General features: G+C 55.9%; 5 protein-coding genes across 5 annotated transcripts; 2 read left to right on the plus strand and 3 right to left on the minus strand.

The window, feature by feature from the left end:
• Positions 1-658: 658 nt before the first annotated feature.
• Positions 659-2,722, minus strand: CGCA056_v010587 (uncharacterized protein; the record flags this gene model as incomplete). Its single annotated transcript, XM_037325834.1, has 1 exon — positions 659-2,722. The coding sequence occupies one exon, from the start codon at positions 2,720-2,722 to the stop codon at positions 659-661; it is 2,064 nt and encodes a 687-aa protein (XP_037175311.1).
• Positions 2,723-4,662: 1,940 nt separating this feature from the next.
• On the plus strand, positions 4,663-5,839 carry ALD2-0 (Aldehyde reductase 2; the record flags this gene model as incomplete). The annotated part of the gene is made up of 3 exons (XM_037325835.1): positions 4,663-4,921; positions 4,978-5,337; positions 5,397-5,839. The coding sequence occupies 3 exons, from the start codon at positions 4,663-4,665 to the stop codon at positions 5,837-5,839; spliced, it is 1,062 nt and encodes a 353-aa protein (XP_037175523.1).
• A 203-nt stretch (positions 5,840-6,042) lies between these two features.
• Positions 6,043-8,991, minus strand: chr4 (Chitin synthase regulatory factor 4; the record flags this gene model as incomplete). The annotated part of the gene is made up of 3 exons (XM_037325836.1): positions 6,043-6,054; positions 6,109-8,746; positions 8,909-8,991. The coding sequence occupies 3 exons, from the start codon at positions 8,989-8,991 to the stop codon at positions 6,043-6,045; spliced, it is 2,733 nt and encodes a 910-aa protein (XP_037175522.1).
• Positions 8,992-13,343: 4,352 nt separating this feature from the next.
• On the plus strand, positions 13,344-14,236 carry rpn12 (26S proteasome regulatory subunit rpn12; the record flags this gene model as incomplete). Its single annotated transcript, XM_037325837.1, has 2 exons — positions 13,344-13,892; positions 13,955-14,236. The coding sequence occupies 2 exons, from the start codon at positions 13,344-13,346 to the stop codon at positions 14,234-14,236; spliced, it is 831 nt and encodes a 276-aa protein (XP_037175687.1).
• A 418-nt stretch (positions 14,237-14,654) lies between these two features.
• Positions 14,655-18,605, minus strand: CGCA056_v010591 (putative coatomer subunit alpha; the record flags this gene model as incomplete). The annotated part of the gene is made up of 6 exons (XM_037325838.1): positions 14,655-14,897; positions 14,949-16,048; positions 16,095-17,993; positions 18,057-18,376; positions 18,450-18,499; positions 18,576-18,605. The coding sequence occupies 6 exons, from the start codon at positions 18,603-18,605 to the stop codon at positions 14,655-14,657; spliced, it is 3,642 nt and encodes a 1,213-aa protein (XP_037175688.1).
• Between the last annotated feature and the right edge of the window lie 675 nt (positions 18,606-19,280).

Below are 19,280 nucleotides of genomic sequence, written 5' to 3' on the forward strand. Positions count from 1 at the left end.
AATGTGGGTTGCTGGGGAGAAGACGTTGGATGTAGACAAGGGAAAGACTTTAGTTGTTCCGTCTGGAGATGGGGATTTTGAGTTGAAGGGGTTCGGCGAGGTCGTCGTTATCAGACCGCCGAGGGGCCAATGAGTTTGAGAGACATCCATCAAATTCAGTTTTACATTGTCCAACTGAAATCCAAAGGACGACGACGGATGACGGTTCAAACAGGCATCAGAGAAGGAGAATGGCTTTATCTAAACTTTTGCTATCTAACGCGGCGACCCTATGCCACGGCCTTTCTCCATACAATCGTCCCTTGACCATCCCAAAACGTAAAAAGAGACTTGACTCTCCCTGAATCAAGTGAGCAAATCCATCGATGCACATACGTATCCGCCAAACTCCTTCAGCCAATCCCCTTTTTAGAATAAAATCCTACACGGGTATATCCACCACGATCCTTTGCTATGCCATCATGATCAAAAAGCAATTCGTCTCGTATCGCCCACTTCCAACCGAGTACTGTCGATATCCCCGGTATCATCCTTCACTTATCATCCGCCATCATCATCTTTGGCATCCGCAATCGGCATTCATTGCCATTCATGGGACGTTGTTGTCGTCGTCGACGCCCACTATGCTCGTTCCGTTACCTTTCGCCCGTCGATGTGCTCAGCGTCGGTCGAATCTCTTGGAAGTCTTCTCGTGGTATCCCGGGCCCTGTCTCATCATAGCTGACGGACCCTTAGGAGCGTGAGGAGACTCGTTGCGAGGAGAGTCGAAAGGGCGCTTGCGGGGGTTTGGGTTCTGCTTTTCTATCAAAAGATCGACATCTTGCTGAAGCTGGTTGATGGTTCGTTCTTGTTCAAAGATTCGCTGCTTCAGGCTTCTATCCTGCTCCGTGAGTCTCTGCTTTGTGATTGACTCCAGGGAAGCTAGTCTATCCGCGACGGTTTCAAGTTCATCGTGGGTTCCAACCTGCCTGCGAGTCAAGGCTTCAAGCTCACCGTCCATCGACGACTGTCTCTGAGCCAGGGCCGTCTGCTTCTTAGTAATGGAGCGAAACTCGTTGTCCGTAGACTCCTGCATGCCATTCTGTTTCTTGTCCATCGACTTCTGGGTATCATCCAAGTGAGCATGGCGGTCACCAAGCGTCTGAACGGCATCGATGATGTTCTCAGAGAACTCTGAAAACGCGTTGAGTCTATCCTCCAAGGCGCTGATTCTCTCAAGGACGTCTTCGTCTAGCTTCGTCGGAACGGCTTGGTGGTCCACCGCGCACTGCTTCTCATTCACCCCCTCATTGCTCTCAGAAGCATTGAACACCTTCATGAGGAAACCAAGCATTCCGTTAATTTGGGTGTGGGTAAGGCCCAAGAAGGGGCCTGGCGAAGGCAGCGGCGATGGGGAGGCGGTCGTAGATGAGGACTGAGGGAGAAATTGCGGCGGGAGTTGAACCTGCGGAGCGATCGAAGCTACCGGGGCCTGGGAATTGGACTGGGAGGTCTCCTCAGGTTGAATCTTGGAAACCACCTTCAGCTTCTTTCGAACGACGGGTTTCTTGTCAGTCTCGACGGGCGACTCCTGGGCTTGGAGGTTCTTGGCGATGGCCGTAGCAGCCTTCTTCGTGGTCGCCTTCAGCTTGATGGATCCAATGGCAGCATTGAGGCTGCTCTCATCGTCACGAGAGACCGACGCCTTGCGTGCATCCTTGCTGGGCACCTCGTTGATCCTGAGAGCCACTGGTCGGCTTCGGTACTCGGACATGGAGATGAGATGGCATCTCCAGTGCATTCTCTGCCACCTCTTGAACTCGTCCTTGTCGACTTTGATTGCCAACTTCTCCAGTTCCTCTCGGACATAAAAAAAGCAAGTTTTGATGAAGTCGTTCTCTCGATAGCGGTCGTGAATGAGTGCGGCAAGGAACTGCCGCTCGGTCTCATCTTCGCCGTGCTTCGCAATGCACCATGCGGCCCAAATCTGAGAGATTCTGGCAATGTTCTCTAGGCGATTGTCCTTGTTCTCAGGGTTCTCTTGTCCCGCCAAAACCATGATAGCAACAGCGCTCCGAATGATGGGATGGCCCCGGCCCTTGACGAAGACGGAGCGGGAGACAATGTCCTTGGCGTTGCTTCCGTATTCAGCAGACAGGCGCACGTGGTTGTCCCTGTTGCGAGGGATCTTGGGAGGGCTCACATGGCTGGCAAGCTTGGCGATCTGAACACTGTAGGCACGCTGGTTGTCCTCCCAATACACGTCTCGAAACTCTCTCTCAAGGCCAAGTCTGTGGACTAAGTCGAACCACTCACGCAGGGCGCTAAAAGACCAGCTGTCGATGCGAATGAAGGTCTCTGCGAGAAGATAGCGCTTAAGATCAATAAGCTCATCGGCCTGCTGGTTCTTCATAGCAGCCTTGGTACGCGCATAGAAAGTGTTTTCGCACAAGACACGTCTCTCTGTCTGGGTGATCTCAAGCATCTCTCCGATGAGCTCCTGGACAAGCGGCTGCATGGCCGGGGTAGACAATAGCTCTCCACGAAGAGCACCCTTGATTTCGTCAACGCCATAGCGAATTCTGACATGCTTCGAGCCGGAAGAGACAATCAGACTTCGCTGTCGCTTGGCACTGATAAAATCCTCATCGTCGTCGCTGTCGGCATAGAGGTCGCGATCTCTCTTTTTCTGAGAACCATGCGAAATTCCCGGCTGGGTATGGCCAGGAGTTCCGCTTGCCATGGTGCCTTTGTTGTGCCGTCTGGATTTGGTGTCAATCAAAAAGGGTAAGGGGAGGCGTAGAGAAGCATGTGCAGGATGAAAGGTCGCACAGAACAAGGGGGAAATGGCCCAAGAAAAAAAAGAAATACATGGGTAACAGCATGTGAAACGCAAACGAAGGGTCCAAAATGAAAACTTACACACGATGCTTGGTTTGATGATGGTTCTGTACAGTTGTGAAGGTGGCGCAGGTGCAAACAGCGAAAAGTTCACGGCGCGGTGTTGTCGCAATGGTGATGGATGGGGAGCTTGGCTGGGGTGGTGGGTGGGAAGGTTAAAGTTGACAGCAGAGGGTGAAGTAAATAAATACTAGGCAGACACGCCAACGCGTCGACCGCCTCTCGCGACGGGGCAGCTGGTTTATTTACTTTTCAGAGGTGAAGGTGAGGATGTGCGTCTGGGGAAGGTGCGGTCGGAAGGTGAGGAGGGTGCAAACCAAACGTGATGTGAGGTGGTGGGTGGGGGTGAAGAACGAGGTGGCTGACCTGCCACCAACGACTGCGAGATATGAGAGCTTTCAGTTTCAAAAAGGCACATCTAATGATAGATGCTCATCTGTGAATTACAGGCAGTCGGGTGGACGTGCAAGAGAGAAAAACGCTTTCAAGTCCCAAAAGAACAAACTCCCAGGGGCTTTCTGAAGAAAAGCGCGATCACAACGGGGAGCAGGAGCGGGAAATGGTCGACCCCGCCGTATGTAAACTCGTCAGATGGCGAAAATTCACTCAAAATCCAGATGGATCCTTACTCGACGGCCAAGACGGATAGATGCAGACTGAATCCATCAAGACACATGAGATTGAGAACGAGGCATTGCCCCCTTTTCTCAGACCGCTGCTTGATATCCTGCAGACGCTGTTTGCTTCCAGGCTCGGACCAACCAATCGCGGCCACCGGGGAGAGATATTGATAAGTACAGGGGTCCGTCAAAAGAAAGGAAAAGAAAAGAAAGTGAGTAAAACGGCTGTCACCTTGCCAACATTGACACCAACGATCAACTCATTACTTGGGCACCGACCTATGGCACCCGAATATCACAAGGAAGAAAACCACGTGGTATCGCGATTTTTAGTTTTCCTCCCACGAGGAGAACGCGTCTCACCAGCCAGGGAAAATTCAGCCCTCTCCTCTGGCTCTGGGCAGCAATTGATCTTGACAGGTGGGTGCCGGCGGCAAAGGTGTGACTGCGGCTGCAGGGTATGCGGGTAGCCGCAGCGGCGCAGTTGGACCAACACGTCTGCCCTTTGCCATGGTGCCATTGCCTCCAAAAGCCCCAGGCAGGTCGCGAAACCATCTTCGAGTCCTTTCCCCAACAAATTGCGGCAGTAAGCTGGTGAAATCCAGAAACAGCCATGCAGTTCATCTGAATATTCGTTCTCCTGCCTCGGCCTAGGGTGGAGCGCCGACCGGAGCAGGGCCCCGCAATCGCCTGTCCGCCCGGCCTTAGGGTGTGGACCCGTCTTACCGGTTGCATGAACCCAACAGCACGCCGACTTCCGTATACCCACGACGGAGACCAACGACATCCGTAGACCACGTTGTATAATCAAACGGCCCCCCAGCACCCAGTCAATGCTCGAGAGCCAAGAAATCTAAGCATACCTTGCCATCCCACACCCCCGGATCCCACCGGCCCCGCCTCCGTCCGCTGCTCAAATAATCCTCTCCGGCCCTGGTGGGATGCCCACCCCTTCCTCCCGCTTCTCCAACATCGTCAATGACGACGACAACACCAACAACCACAACCACAACGTCTTGGCCCAGCATCAACGGACTTTCGAACCCTCTCCAATGTCCGAGGCCTCAACCTATAAAGCCATCCTCGCTCAAGAACCCCCAGAATCTCAGCTCATCATGCCTCTCAGCCATCACACCCATCATCATCATCACCCTCGCTCACGATGTCGTCCCTAACAATTTCAGACCCCGTCCTGTCCAAGGATAGCACGATCGTGGTCTCGGGCGCAAATGGCTTCATAGCATCCCACATCGTCGACCAGCTCCTCGCCGCCGGCTACCGCGTCCGCGGCACGGTTCGCGACGCCGCAAAGTACAGCTGGCTCTCAAACCATTTCGAAAAGACCTACGGCCTAGGCCGCTTCACCCTCCACGCCGTGCCCGAAGTGACCAAAAACGGCGCTTTTGACGAAGTCCTCAAGGGTAGTCCTCGCCGTCTCGCCTGCCGACGAGTCAAGAGCACTAACACCCAGACCCAGGTGCTGACGGCGCAATCCACACAATCGCAATCACGAACATGAACCCGGACCCCAACGACGTCGTGCCCCCAAACGTCGACGCGACCCTCTCCATCGCGCGTTCCGCCGCCTCAACCCCATCCCTCAAACGCTTCGTCTACACCTCCTCCTCCGGCGCCGCCGCCATGCCGACCCCCAACGTCCCCTACGAAGTCAACGCCGACACGTACAACGAGCAAGCCGTTGCCATCGCCTACTCCGGCAAGGGGCCCGGCGGTCTTGCGGGGGGTTATATCGCCTACTCCGCCGCAAAGACAAAGGCCGAGCAGGCGTTGTGGAAGTGGTATTCTGAGGCGAAGCCCGGGTTCACATTGAACTCGAGTAAGTGATATCCCAGCACCCAGACATTAACAATACAGAACTGATGGCCTGTGTGAAAGTTCTTCCGAACGCCGCTTTGGGCAGAGTCCTCCTTCCAGAGCACCAGGGCTTCCCGACCGCAGTCGGAATTCTCAAGTCTCTCTGGCAGGGCCACGTCTCCCCTGAATTCGTCGCCATGTTCCCAGCCCAATGGTTCTGCGATGTGCTCGATATCGCGCGCATCCACATCGGCGCCCTGCTCTTCCCAGACGTCCAGTCCGAACGACTCATCGCATATGCCGGCCGCTTCAACATCAACGACATTCTCGCCGTCTTCCGCGAAACGCAGCCTAGCCGTAACTTCCCCGCCGACCTCCCCGATCTCGGTGTCGACGTAGGCAAAATCGCCAACGAGAGAGCGACGGAATTGATGAAGAAGCTGGGGGGAGGGAAGGGCTGGACCAGTCTCGAGGACTGCATTGCGCCACTTGCTAAGCAATACGCTGCCTCTGAGGCCAACTGAGAGAGAGCGTGAAATTTCACAACCTAACGAAAGACAAAATTTATAATTCTTGGGTTATTGCAATTCTCTCGGTGCCGTTGTACTCCCACTGGCCATCTATGCAGCCCGACTGGAATGCTATCTACATGCATGAAACGCTTCAGCTACCCCGGTATAAAAGTGGAAAGCATCTCATCGTCAAGTGGCTGTGGTATCTGAGAAATTTACATCACGATCTGCGTCACGGTCAGTCAGATATTCTTAAACAAGAGCAACAAGGCAAGACTCACGCAATCCGAATCATCCTTGCCCTTGGGGATGCCCATCTCCTCAAAAGTCGCAGGTCCTTGGCCTGTCGCTTGTTTCTTCGGGGGAGGCATCGTTTGGGCACTAGGAGCCGGGCTAGGCTTCTGCTGGGGTCGTGGCTGAGAAGAGGGCGGTGCACTGCCGACGCGGCCGGGAGGGCCCTGATCGACAAGATCCGGCCGATTAGCGTAAGGTCGGGGAGCGCCGCCGGGACCACCCTGAGGCCGGGGTTGACCAGATGGGCTGAGCGGCATCGAGTCGGTTCGCGGAGGCATGCCGCCCGGCGCGGCGCTGGGTGGTCTACCGTAGCCATATTGTTCTGCAGGGGGGATGGACGACATTCTAGGTCCGTAGTCTCGACCGGGTTGCGCTTGCGCCTGCGCCGGTTGACCGTAGTCGCTCGGTCCGTAGCTTCCTTGCTGGAAAGGAGGTGAGGGTTGGGGCTTGGCGAACTGTTGAGTGTTCTGCTTGGTGAGCTTGTTCATGGCGGGATTCGAGGGGAGTCCGGGGGACACCGGATAGGGCTGTGTCGTAGCGGGTCGAGACCCAGGGCCCGAACCAGGGCTCGGTTGGCGGTAACCGGACTGATCCCATCCTCCCGTCATAGGGCGGCCCCTGGGATCCGCACCGGCAGGAGGAATCATGTTGTTCATTGACTGGGATGGGCGGACATTGCCGGCCATGCCCTGGGGGCCGCCTGGACCAGTGCGAATTCCGAAAGCACTGCCAGGGCGATCAGAGTGGGGAGCGGCTGGAGGGCGACCTCCCGTGTTGTAGTGAGGAGAGAGCTGCGGGCCAGCTCCAGGTCGCGGGCCTGGCCGATCGTCTTCAGGGTAAGGAGCCGTTGACTTGGGTCTGTTCAGGTTGAGGGGCGCCGGCCTATCATCTTCAGGGTATGGTGCAGCAGACTTGGGTCTTATTGCCAAGTTGGCATCGAGGTTGACGGTAAATGCATTGGGTCTATTACCCATGCTGTTAGGCCGCGAGGGATCCGGGTAATCGACGGTGTCTTGAGCTGGGTGAGCTCTCGGTGAGGGATGAGGTGACGTCTTTGCGGAGGTGTTCGTCGGATATCCGGGGTCGGTTGGTGTGACTGGTGCGCTCTCCGAGACGGTAGGCATCTGTTGTTGAGGCTGCTTGAAACGGTCCGGTCGCTTGCCGCGCTGAGATCCGTGTTGCGACTTGATTCTCGTAAGAGTGGTCGTCTCGTGGTCGGCTTTGGTCAAGCTCTTAGAGTGATCCAAGGCGTCGAGTCTTCCGACGGCATCCTTATTGCCGTGGTCTGCAGCGGCCTCATACCAGAACCTGGCTTGACGCAGATCTTTGGGAACGTAGACACCGATTTCGTAGTAGTAGCCCATGGCGAACTCGCCCGTGGGAAGCTTCGCGGTGGCCGCATCCTGAGCGTACTTGAAGGCGAGCTGCTCATTCTTACTGAAGATGCCCTCGTATCCAAACAGGAACCAACGACTGACGCCAAGCGCAGCCTCAGGTTGACCCTGTTGAGCTGCCAAACCGTAGTAATGAATCGAATAGGCAGGGTTGAAATCACAGCTCAGTTGGCAAAGCTCGTAAGCCTGGCCCATCTTAAGCTGCGCCTTGGCAAATCCGAGGTAGGCCGCCTTCTCGACGTACATCTTGGCCAGCGGCAGGTCAACGGGAAGCAACGCGTCAGGAACCTCAATGTCGGGCAAGTCCTTTGCAAGGAGCATGCCGTAGACGTATGATCCCTGAGGCGCATCCTCGTCAGAGAGGTCTGCAGCTTCCCTAATAAGGTCCAAGCCGCGCTGGTAGTCCTTCGGGTGATTGTGCTGACCCAACAGGCTCATCATACCCAAGCGGTACATAGCCGCCGAGTCCTTGAGCCTCAGACCTAGGTAGTAGTGCTCAACGGCCTTGCTATAGTCGTTGGAGTTCTCGAACAACATGCCCAGCCGGTACTCGGCACGCGCGTAGCCAAGCTCTGCAGCGCGCGTGTACTTTGAGTAGGCATCTCTCTTGTCGGGACGGCAGCCAAACTTGCCAAACTCGAGCCACTTTGCCTTCATAAAGAGCGCCTCGGGATGCTCTTGACCAACCAGGTATTCGACAATGTTGAGTGCATCGGTGCGCAGTTCGTGCTCAACCTTTGGTGTTTGACGACCGCTCTCCGGGTCCTTGGACCTGGCCTCAGCAACAATCTCAGCCCAGGCCAAGGTGTCACGAGCCCAGGAAAGCTGCATGGAGACATTGTTGGAGTGCAGTACATGCTCGCGGGCGTTCCACAGGATCTCCTCTTTCTCCTCATCTGTGGGGGGTATGTTGTCGCCCTTCACCTTGGGGAAAGGGGAGAAGGAAGGGGCCGCGCTGGGCCGCATGGTATGATGATTGCCGCTTGCGCTATTCTCGTGGAACGGCTTGAAGTCGTCGGACGAGGGCGCGGCAGCGGACGGGTTGGTGTAGCCCTTGGGAGGTAGGGCAGGCGCACCGGGGTCGGTGGGCTTGGAGTAGGAGGACAAGGACGGCTCGCGGCCGTGGCGGTTCTGGATGTTGGGGTCTCGGCGGTTCGGGTCGACTTCGCGGGCTTCAAGTTCCATGCGCTGAAGGTCGTTTTGCATGTTCTGAGGGACCTGGGGCGTTACACTGTAGAGACGACTTGTGTCAGCAATCAGGCTGAGGAAAAAGGGACAAAGACAAGGCGGCGCGGGTTAGGATGGGGAGGGGGGCCCATCGCCAGATCCAGCGGGCAGTCAGGAGGGACCCATGATAGATCCGCCTGAGATTAAAATGAGGGAATACGCGTACCGCTGAGGCGAAGGTGCAACGACCTCGGGCATGTAGTAGTCGTCGAACCCTCCAGGAACGAAAGTTGCGCCGAAGTTTGACATCTCGTCAGTTGTGCCTTTGGGCTGAGGTGCAGCTGCATAAATAGGAGGTAATCAGTCAGCGGGGGTCGAATGACGTTTAGGTTGGAGCCACCGCCAGCTTTTTTTCCCCTCCCGCGCCTGTAAGGTTGGGCTGCTCTGCTGTGCTGTGCTGACTCTGCTGTGGCCGGCCGCTTGCTGGAGCCCCCAAAAGTGCTGTATTTTTATTTACTTTTGTGCTGGGTGCTGCTGGGTTGTCGTCTGACAGTCTCTCTTCTCTAAGCCAAACTCCCTGGCCAGGGTGCGGTAGGGGCGAGAATTGGACGGGGAAATAGGCGAAAAAGGAATAAGAGGCTCGGGTTGACTGAGAAGCCAGGTGTAGGTGTGGTGGTGGCTGTCTGCAATATGTTGACGGCGAAAAAAGAGAATCGGGAACGTGCAGTCCGATCTCTGTGTGTACTTTGACACCCTGTGTTTCTGGTTCTCTGTGGTTCTCTCGGCTGCCGGGGGCTTCCTGCTTGCTGTGTCTGCGACAGTCTTTCTCTCGGTCTGCTTTCTCTCAGTCCTTGGTTTCGAAGGAATGACACTGAACTGAGGGCGTCCGGAAGCGGGGTGGAGAGGGACGAAGCTCAAAGCATCGGAAATCGCGACGGCGGGCCCTTTCTTTTTAGCGTGCAGAGTTGTTGTCCGCGTCCCCTTTTTTGTGCCCAGTCTGGCTAGTGAAACATTGGAGCTCGTCCGGATGAATGTGCCAGGTGCCAGTGTCGCATTTCTCTTCTTTTTGGTCAGGGTCAGGAGGAGGAGGGGGAATCGTCTCTGGGCCCCCCATCATTGTTCCAGGAGCGGGACTGACCGGGGCAGTTATAGAGAAGGAGGGGTTCGCTATGAGATGCTGCTCCACCATGCAAGCCGCAGCAGCAGCAGAACATTTAGCAGCACGCAGCTGGCGCTGTGCCAGAGGCACGCTAGCACGCCGCAGCTTGCTGTGGTTTGCGTGCTGCGTCCATTGGCTTTGGGGATGCGCTTCCATTCTGCTGCAGGTAGACCGAAAGTCCCAAGTGTACCTCGTCTGTACTTTGCGGTGGGCGGAGCAGGGAGTAGCCGGCTGTGGTGATCAGGTACCGAAAGGCAATCGAGAAGACGCCAGGATGAGGCATGTACAAGCAGCAGGCAGTAAGCGCTGAAAGTCCTTCGTCAACCATTCGACAGCCGTCCATCCCGTCTTCAGCCAGGGTGACTCGTCCGAGGGCTTCAATCAAGAACCCAGGTCAGACAGTGCCAGTGACAGCATGCCATTGCAGACCACAGCACCCATGATCCTTTTTGGGGGGGTTTGGCATGTGCACATGGCGCCCAGCATGTCCAGTTAAACGGGCCCCTGTGCATAAGACGGTGCAGGCAGACTGCTTGACTGTGCGTATTTCGCTTGCCACAGGCCGTGAGCGATACCTCCGGGGCGATTGATGATGGTCGGCGGGAGGTGTCCGGGGACCCGAGGGAGAAGATCAGAGAGGAGAGCAGCAAACAGCAAAGCATCCTAAAGGGGGCACCCTCGGCCGAGATGAAATTAGATGGCCCAAGGCCTCCAAAGCGAGGGCTGGACCAGCTGAAGCAGAGGGCAAGTTCCGTTCTTCACTTACCAGGTGTAGGCAGGAGTGCAGGTACAGGTGGGTAGACCTCAAATCGCGGGCCGGAGATGGAATGCGGACCAGGTGCAGCGGGAGTTCCACCGCTCGAGGTGTTTTTGGTGCCGTTGTTCTGTGGATCTCGACCGGAAGCCGGCGTATTTCCCTTGCCATGCCGCGCGTATGGTATTTTGGATCTGAACAGCCTTTTCATCTCTTGTTATTTGGCTTTTTCGAATGCGAGGACAGGGGCTGCCGGCAGCTGAAATAAGGTAGGTATCGAAGTATCGTTGAAGAGATGGGAGGAACTCGGCGTGGTAATTGGCAGATCCGCCGGCGGATGGTTGGTTGACTGTGGCTTGGGGAGAAGTCTGAGAGATGGCAGAAGATGATGAGCGTAGGAGAGGTCGATGCGAAAACGAGAACGACCGAAAGCTGAAGGCCTCCTTGAATGAGGTATGAGAAGAGAGGTAGGTATGGTTTTGCGTTCTTTTGCAGCTTGCTTGTCAGTCCGCACCTTCCTGTCCTTTGGTGAGCACAGGCAGGTGCCACCAACACCAGCGCCAGCGCCAGCGCCAGCACCAGCATCAGCATCAGCATCAGCATCAGCATCAGCATCAGCATCAGCATCAGCATCAGCATCAGCAGTCCGGGCAGTCGACCGAACCAGCCACGCGGATGCAAAAAGCTGTCTATGGTGCCTACCTGGCGATGCTGGCGCAGGTCATGCGATACCGGTTGTTTGTGCAATGCCAACCTTAGTTCCTTGGATTCCACAGCATTGCCACGCGACACCTCAGACGCTACTAATACTAAGGTGCTTTGGTTGAAGGCTTCTCCTTGCCCGTAAGGTAATACAGCATGCAGAGGCTCACGTTGCCTACCTACCTTACCCTTAGTTAGACCTTAGGTGCTTAGGTATTCTGTCTAAGGAGCGGGAGGGAAGGGAAGACCCCCTCGATTCAACGCTCATCGTCTCATTCCATCCACTTTCCATCCCTTCATATCTTACCAGGTACGGATCACTGCGACGAGACGTAGCTCGGCGCCATAGGTCGCATGTTTCCTCATTCTTCATCACTTTCAAAGATGGATACAGCGACTCAGCTGCAGCATGCAGTCCTGCAAAGGTACAAGCCAGGTACTTCGCAAGCAAAGCCCCCATCCTGCGCTCTCGTCCTTTCAGACGTCGTCGCCCTCTGCTCAGCCACAACGGTCGAGAGCCCTTGTTTCCAAACTTAGAAACATCAAGAATCTTTTTCTGCTCGAGGTGACATTCAATTCTGCAAACCGACCACCCTGCCCTTGGGGGCCGAATGATCGCAATCGAAATCGCGCCTGCCTCGTAAATCTCTCTTCTTTTGCCAATCCTCAACAGGCCCTGCACTTTGTAGAGGATCCCAATTCCATCCGCGCAGGGAGACCACGGATCACAATCAGGGGGGTCCCAAATGCGGGAGCCTACCACAGCTGCCCAGTACCTGCATTATTTGGGGCCTTTCCGAACGGTTGAGCTCTCATGTTATGCTTGATATAAACCATCTCATGCGTGGGTTTATCTACCTACTACGTGGCAATCCAACCAGCCGCATGAACATGCAAGCAATTCTTCTACAACATTCCGTCAAACATCCTAGTCCCCCTGAACCCCACGTCACGACGTCACGACGTCACAGCCATCATCCAATCCAGCCCATCCCATCTTTCCAGCCCGGGTCCTCCCTCTGCTGGGCTGGGCAGTGCCCTGTCGCTGGTTCGTCAGTGGCCACCACCGCAAGCAAATGCTGCCCGACATTCCACTGTCAGCACCCCAAAGTTGACAGCCGGAAGCTGAGACCTCCGCGCCAGCCGTTGTCGTGTCTTGCTGCGAAATCTCTTGGGTTTTCTCCCGCTTGCATCCACAAACCCTCTCATTAGGCATGCCGACAGTATGGTGGAGATCTCAAATCGTAAGGCTGAGTAGCTCCCACAGCGATCGCCCGCCGGTATTGTTCAACCCGTCGGTAAGACTAAAGCGAGCGACTGCGCTTGAAGCTGGTCACGGGGCAATGACAGTGAACCGTCCTTACATAGCTCGGATAGATTGCATTGGCTTTCATGCGCTGGCTGGATTAGAGACTGAGGAGAGTGATGCAAAACCAAGTCGAGCACCAATAGGACATCGCAATAGAAGGACGGCTGGATCCAGCTGCACTTCGCAACATGCATCTTCAATGGCCCAGGAAGTGAGCCCAGTGTCTCTTCGCAAGAGCTCATCGTAAGCCTGTGGAAGCTCCCGAGCTCTACCTGGCTGGGCATCGAGCGAGGGCCTGGACCCGACGGGACCTAGGTACACTGCCAGACCCGACCTGACCCCACAAGGACGGATATCGGAGCCTTGAAGTTCCGCGGCACGTGAACCCCTTCAGGTCCCGGCCTCAGCAGGCAAGCTTCCCTCAGTCTATTCTCAAAAGGGCTAGTGCATTCTGGCCAGACCCCAGCACGGCACCTTCCAGCTTGACGGCACCTTTCGTCAGCCTCTCTCAGCCTGCTGAGCCAGACACCCCAGCAATCCAATCCGAGTGCATCTGAATACACATCATCACCATCACAACAACTGCATCTCCCACCACCTCCACCCGCAATTGCCAGCCAGTCTCCAACTCCCGACGATATCTCTCCATTCAAATCGAAATCCCCAGCCAACCGGGGACAAAATCCTCTCCGGAACAGAGCAAGCAGCCCTCGCCCCCCAAAGAACACCCCGCCAAAATGGCCGACCGCAACCTCCAACAAATCATCACCACCCTCCGCCAAAAGGGCTCCTCCCTCCCCTTCACCGAATCTTCCGCCCTTCTCTCAAAGGCAAAGCTCCACCTCCTCCAGCTTAACGCCCTGACCCCCTCCGCCAAATCTTCCCCCGACCTCCTCGCCCTAGCCCGCGAGACGTACGAACTCGGCGCCCTCGCCTCCATCCGCGCAAAGAACCCCGACGCCTTCACCCGCTACGTCCAGCAGCTCCAGCCCTTCTACGAGCTGCCCTCAAACATCCTCCAGCCCAACCCTCCCGAACAGAACAAGGTCACCGGCCTCTACCTCCTCCTTCTCCTCACCCAGGGCCGCTACGCCGAGTTCCACTCAGAGCTCGAGAGCCTGGCCAACCGCGAGGGCGGCGGCGACAGCAGCGCCGTCGAGGGTGACAGGTACCTCGGATACCCCATCCGTCTCGAGAGATGGTTGATGGAGGGAAGCTACGACCGTGTCTGGAACGCCCTCAAGAGCCGCGACGTGCCAAGCGAGGAGTACGCCGTCTTCTCAGAGGTATGCCTTGACTAGCGTCCCTTTCTATAACGACCTCGCCCGATAGCTAACAGTTCACCCAGATTCTCACCTTCCAAATCCGCTCCGAAATCGCCTCAAGCAGCGAGCGCGCCTACCCCAGCCTGCCCATCAGCTCCGCAAAGTCTCTCCTCTTCCTCGACTCCGAGGGCGACGTCATCTCCTTCGCCCAGCAGCGCGGCTGGATCCTCAAGGACGGCCAGATCCGGTTCCCCGACACGGCTGAGGCCACCGCCGCCGAGGACGGCACCCACGACAAGGAGATGAGCCAGATGGTGATAGAGAACACGTTGGGTTACGCCAGGGATCTCGAGACCATTGTGTAGACGGGCGGTAGAGACGAGGGGCGATGGCTTTCACTGTACCACTAATATCACGCGATAGACCATGAGATAGGGGCATGGACATCGGGATCCAAGCTCTGGCGTTATGACAATTGCATGCTCAAACACAAATGGTGGACCCCTGCATCGGGTCACAGAGAAACATCACTAATCGCGTTTCTCGTGGCCATTCATACGGCAGCATGATGAAAACAGACGCTGACAAGCAAGATGAACAAGTGATGACATATATTCGTCTCCCGCAAACTATTGCTAACAATCAAAAGTCTGGGACTTCATTCAGACCTTCGGCCCTGTCTACAGTAACTTTTCCCAAGACCACCACCCCCTGAAGGCCGAGAACATTGCGTCTCCGGCAGCTTTTCACTGCTGGTGGAACCCCATTATACTATCTAACCCCTTATGCGAAGAGCTTCAGGCCACTGCCATGCTTACCAACTTCGCATACCTCGCACACCTTGCAGACGGTTCCCTTGTACTTCGTGTGGTACTTGGAGCCGTCAAAGGCACACTCCTCGTAAGACGTACCGCTGTAAATAGGCGTGTGACTGGCTGCGCAAACCTCGAACTCGGCAAACTGATCAAACTCAATCTCGATCGCATCCGACGGGTTACGCTCGCACTGGGCCTTCGCCTTCTTGGCCTGTATGATTGTTAATTGAGTAAGTGTTATTTGAAGCAGAGGAAGACTTACGTTTTCGGTCAGCTTGCTAGAGCCACCGTTGGCAATGATGCGGTTAGCGAAGCTCAAAGCCGAGTTGTAGTTCTTGTTCCTAATCGCCAGCTGCATGGCGTTGTGCAGAGCGAGTTGGCGGTGAGGAACCTCGATCTTGGGGATGGTGAAGTAAGCAGACAGCTCCAGGCTGCGCTTGAGCTGGTCGGGGCTGGTGCCGAGTTGACGACGGCTAAGCTCGATTTCCATGGCCACAGCATACTCGCTAGCCGATGTGATGAGCTTTTTCGCCTCCGCAACTTCGGTCTCGCTGGAAACGGCGTTAATAAGGATGGCATGGAGGATGCCCTTGAAAAGGAGCAAGCCATCCTCGAGCCTGTTTGTCTTCATAGAGTTGTAACCCTGCTGAAGATCGTTGGTGGCCAGGAATTCGAGATCGCGAGGCACAATGGGCAAGACCTTTCTAGGATCCGTTTCCTCAATCGTGCGGCGAACGTAGTTGACCAACGGGGGCAGACCTGCCGAGGCTGGCAGATATGTTCTTGATGCCTGGTAGACTTCGAGGAACCGCGGCTTCAATGGCGCAAAGTTGACAGCACCCACTTGTCGGTTGAGTAGCTGCATAGCTGACTCGAAAGAGCCACCGGCAACATGGTCCACAGCCAAGGGTGAGTTGCGAGCCCAGAGATCAGCTTCGCTGCTTCCAGCGCCACCGGCCTCTGTACTGTCAACGTTGACGAAGTCGCTTTCAACTTCGGGTACAATGTCATCACCCATGTCCCAGCCAGCCGCATCCTCGTCATCCTCGGCGTCAACCAGGTTGCCGTTCTTCTTGGCGGCATCATCGTCAATTGCGTCATCGAAACCGTTGGCAGCAGCGGGCTCATCTTCAAGCGAGAGACCCTCGACCTGGCCGAGAAGCGCCTTCTCGAAAACAGAAACTGATGTCGCCTTTGTAGGCCAGTTGGCCTTGAAGGTTGGGACAACGGGCTTTGGTGGAGTCAGGGCCTCTCCAATGGTTGGAGTCTCCAGCTGGTCCTCGGTGAGACCCGTAGCCTCGAGAATAGCTTGACATTCCTCATCTAAGCCGTGCGACTTTGCAGTCATGTACGCCAAGGGGTCTGAGGTGGTTAGCTTTAGAAGTCCAATGCGTTGAGGGTAACTTACAAAGATCGATCTCCTTGAACATTTGGATTCTGTCCTCAACCTCGCCGAGATAGAGAGCATTCTGGAAGCGAGCGGTGAAGTCGCCGCGATGCTCTGCAATCTTGGCCATCCTGGCAAGCTTGGAGTGGTCACCAGTGGACAGGTACAGGAACGACAGCTTGTCGAACTGCTTCAGCTTCTGATAAGCCATCTCGACGATTTGGTGGTTGCCGTGGGACAGGGCCTCAGAGCCCAATCGCTGCCAGAGCTTGGGGCGATCAAGCTCTTTAGCCATCTCAACAGCAACTTCAAGATTCCCGCATTCAATGGCAAGCTCGAATCGAGTAGTAGGGTCTTGAACAAACTGCAGAGCAATCTCGGGGTAACCCTTCTTCTGGAGGTAGGAGATGATGGACTGGCCAACCAAGCTGGAGGTCTGGATGATGTGAAGCATCTCCTCGTAGTTCCTCTTAACAAGAGCAAGCTTGAAGCGATACTCGGTGGGGTCAACGTGCAGAACCTTGGGCTTCGCGGCTCTATCGAGGCAGTACACATTGCGACCCTTCACACGGACCAAGTAAACAGTCTGATCAAGCGTGCGGACAATGCCGTTGTCGCCGTTCAAGAGAGTGTACTTGATGTGGTTCAAAGTCGAGTACAGAAGGACACCGGCGTCATCCCAGGTTGCGCTCTTGATACGGATGGTCTCGTGCAGGGTGCTGACCTGTTCCAGAGTCTTGGTAACAATGGTGACGTTGTGCTTGCTCAAGAGAGCAGCATAGAGACCATCGTTGGACCAAACGACATACTTGACACCATTCACAGCCAGCTCAGCAACGCTCTTCTTCTGCTGGATATCATACAGGTGAACAGCGGTCGGCGTGATGATGAGAAGGTTTCCGGTACCACCAAAGTAGATATCGCTGGTTCCAACCGGGGGCTTGAATGATCGGGTGGTGTTGTTGGACAGGTCCTTGATATCGATCGTCTGGCTGGCGGTGTTCAGGACGGCGAAGCGGTTGCGCGCAACGAAAATGGCAGAGTTGCCCTGGCCGCGCTTCGACTCGGTCGGCTCGATGGCGCCAGATCCATCACGGGGCAGGTTGATCAGCTCGTAGGATCCACTGTCGGAGGGAGAGGTGACCAGAACGGAGCGCTCCGCAGGATTGTAGGAAAGTGTGCGAGGAGGAGTCCAGGGGCTGCCAAGCTTCTTGAGCGACAACAGAGTCGGGCTCTCGATGGTCTTCTGGAAGTCGTATGACCTGACGTGCTTTTCCTTGGTGATGTAGAAGAGATTGTTCTGGTAAACCGCCGACGCGGGCCTCTCTCTCTCGAGCTTGAAGACCATGACACCGTTGTCATGTCCGGCAGCGAACAGGTTGATCTCGGGGTGGGCAGCGATGACCCAGAATCGGTCGTTCTCGCGCTTGAAAGACTGTACGGCAGTGCGCTTGTTGAGGTCCCACACACGGATCGTCTTGTCTTCGCCGACGGACAAGATCAGGTCTTGGTGGGGATGAAAAAGACAACCGGAGGCGTTCTGGAAGTGGCCTCGGCAAGTGTCGACCTCCCAGGCCTTGGTCTCGCTCATGCGCCACAGCTTGACGAGGCGGTCGTCGCCAGCAGAGACGATGAGAGGCATGGTGGGGTGGAAAGCAACCCAGTTAACACCGCGATCGTGACCCTCCAGGACGAACTTGACAACGGCATCGGTATTGCCAAACATATCGGTTTGGTTCTGGTTCGCCCGCGCGACCTGATCTTCGAAGGTCATGGATGTCGGGGCGGAGTGCTTCTTGCGCAGGCCGGAGATATCCCAGACACGGACAGACTGGTCGAGGGAGGCGGAAACAACGAGGTCTTCCTTCGGATGGAACTGGGCGCACATGGCGTAGTGGTTGTGTCCTGTCATTGTGCAGACTGCAAGTCATAGTCAGTCAATGCTTCCTTTAGCAACCAAGGGATCCCAGGGGTTTTGCGCACTCAGAGAGCGATTTTGCCAGTTCCATATCCTAATTGTCTGATCGTCTGAAGCCGACAGAATCCATGGCAGCTCGTGATGGAAGAAGACGGTTCGGACGTAGTCGAGATGGCCGTTCAGAGTAAACAGGCAGCGACGGGTCTGGTATGACCACACCTTGATCTTGTAGTCGTCGCCTCCAGAGACGAAGAGGGGCTGCGTCTTGTGGAAGTCAATTCCTCGAACCGGGCCATCGTGTTCTTCGAATCGGTCGATCAATGTTCCCATGCGGTAGTCCCAAAGCTGGATTGTGGAGGAGTGAAGGGCGACGAGGATCCATGGTCTGGAAGCTACACGTCAGCAAGGGGGCGGCGTCTCGCGGGCTGGGTTGGGCAGCTGGGAGATGGAAGGCTCACCTTTTCGGGTGGAAGGCAATGCCCTTGGCGCGCGAAGACTTGGACTCGAACTGAATTGATTGTGAGCCATCGAGTATATCCTCAAGGGATCTCGACTGGATGCCAATGCGCCGTGGGCAGACATACCTTGGTCAACATGCCCGAGGAGGCCTGCATTTTGGCGGGGAGGTGAAGCCGGAGCTTCTAGCAAGCAGAAAGAAGCAAACAAGCGGCACCTCAAGGAAGAAAGGAACAGGTGCAGGCCAGCTTAGCGACCAGTAATCAGGTACAAGCTGGAGATGGAGAGGAGAATGACAGTGACATTCACGGGTCACGGAGAGTTGAGGCGCGGTGAGAAGTGGTTGGATACGCACTGGGAGGATGTAGGCAAGATACGTAAAGGCCACTTCCTCGTCTCGGAGCCCCTAGTAACTAACAATTCCGCTTCGTGGCCATCTGTAAAGTGTGGGCTTGGAGTGGGTCCCAATGGCGCGCCTGTCAGTGAGCTGCTGTGCTGCCGCATCAGAGTTCCGCCGTCTTCCGTAAGAGCTCACCGCCCGGACTGGACACTGTGGCTTCCCCCTGTCAAGCGTCGAGTTGGCTTACGTAAGGTGGCGTCCCAGCTGCTGCCCCTCCAGTAGGCTGGTTTTCTGCCGCATTTTGGCGCGGACCTACGACCCCTGGCCAGAGCGACGCTAGTCCGCTTCTGGAGAGCTCTTTTGTCAATGTGTTCACTTACACCACCTGCCTGCCTGCACACTGTGGTGTACCTCACCTCGACAGGCCGAGTCCAGTCTCTCTACCGATCTTGTCTTGGGCCTAGCGGACGGATTTCCAAAACCCCTCCAAGCA

The sequence above is a fragment of the Colletotrichum aenigma genome (assembly GCF_013390185.1).
Source record: "Colletotrichum aenigma strain Cg56 chromosome Unknown KSG_Cg56_contig07, whole genome shotgun sequence".
Taxonomy (NCBI): Eukaryota; Fungi; Ascomycota; class Sordariomycetes; order Glomerellales; family Glomerellaceae; genus Colletotrichum; species Colletotrichum aenigma.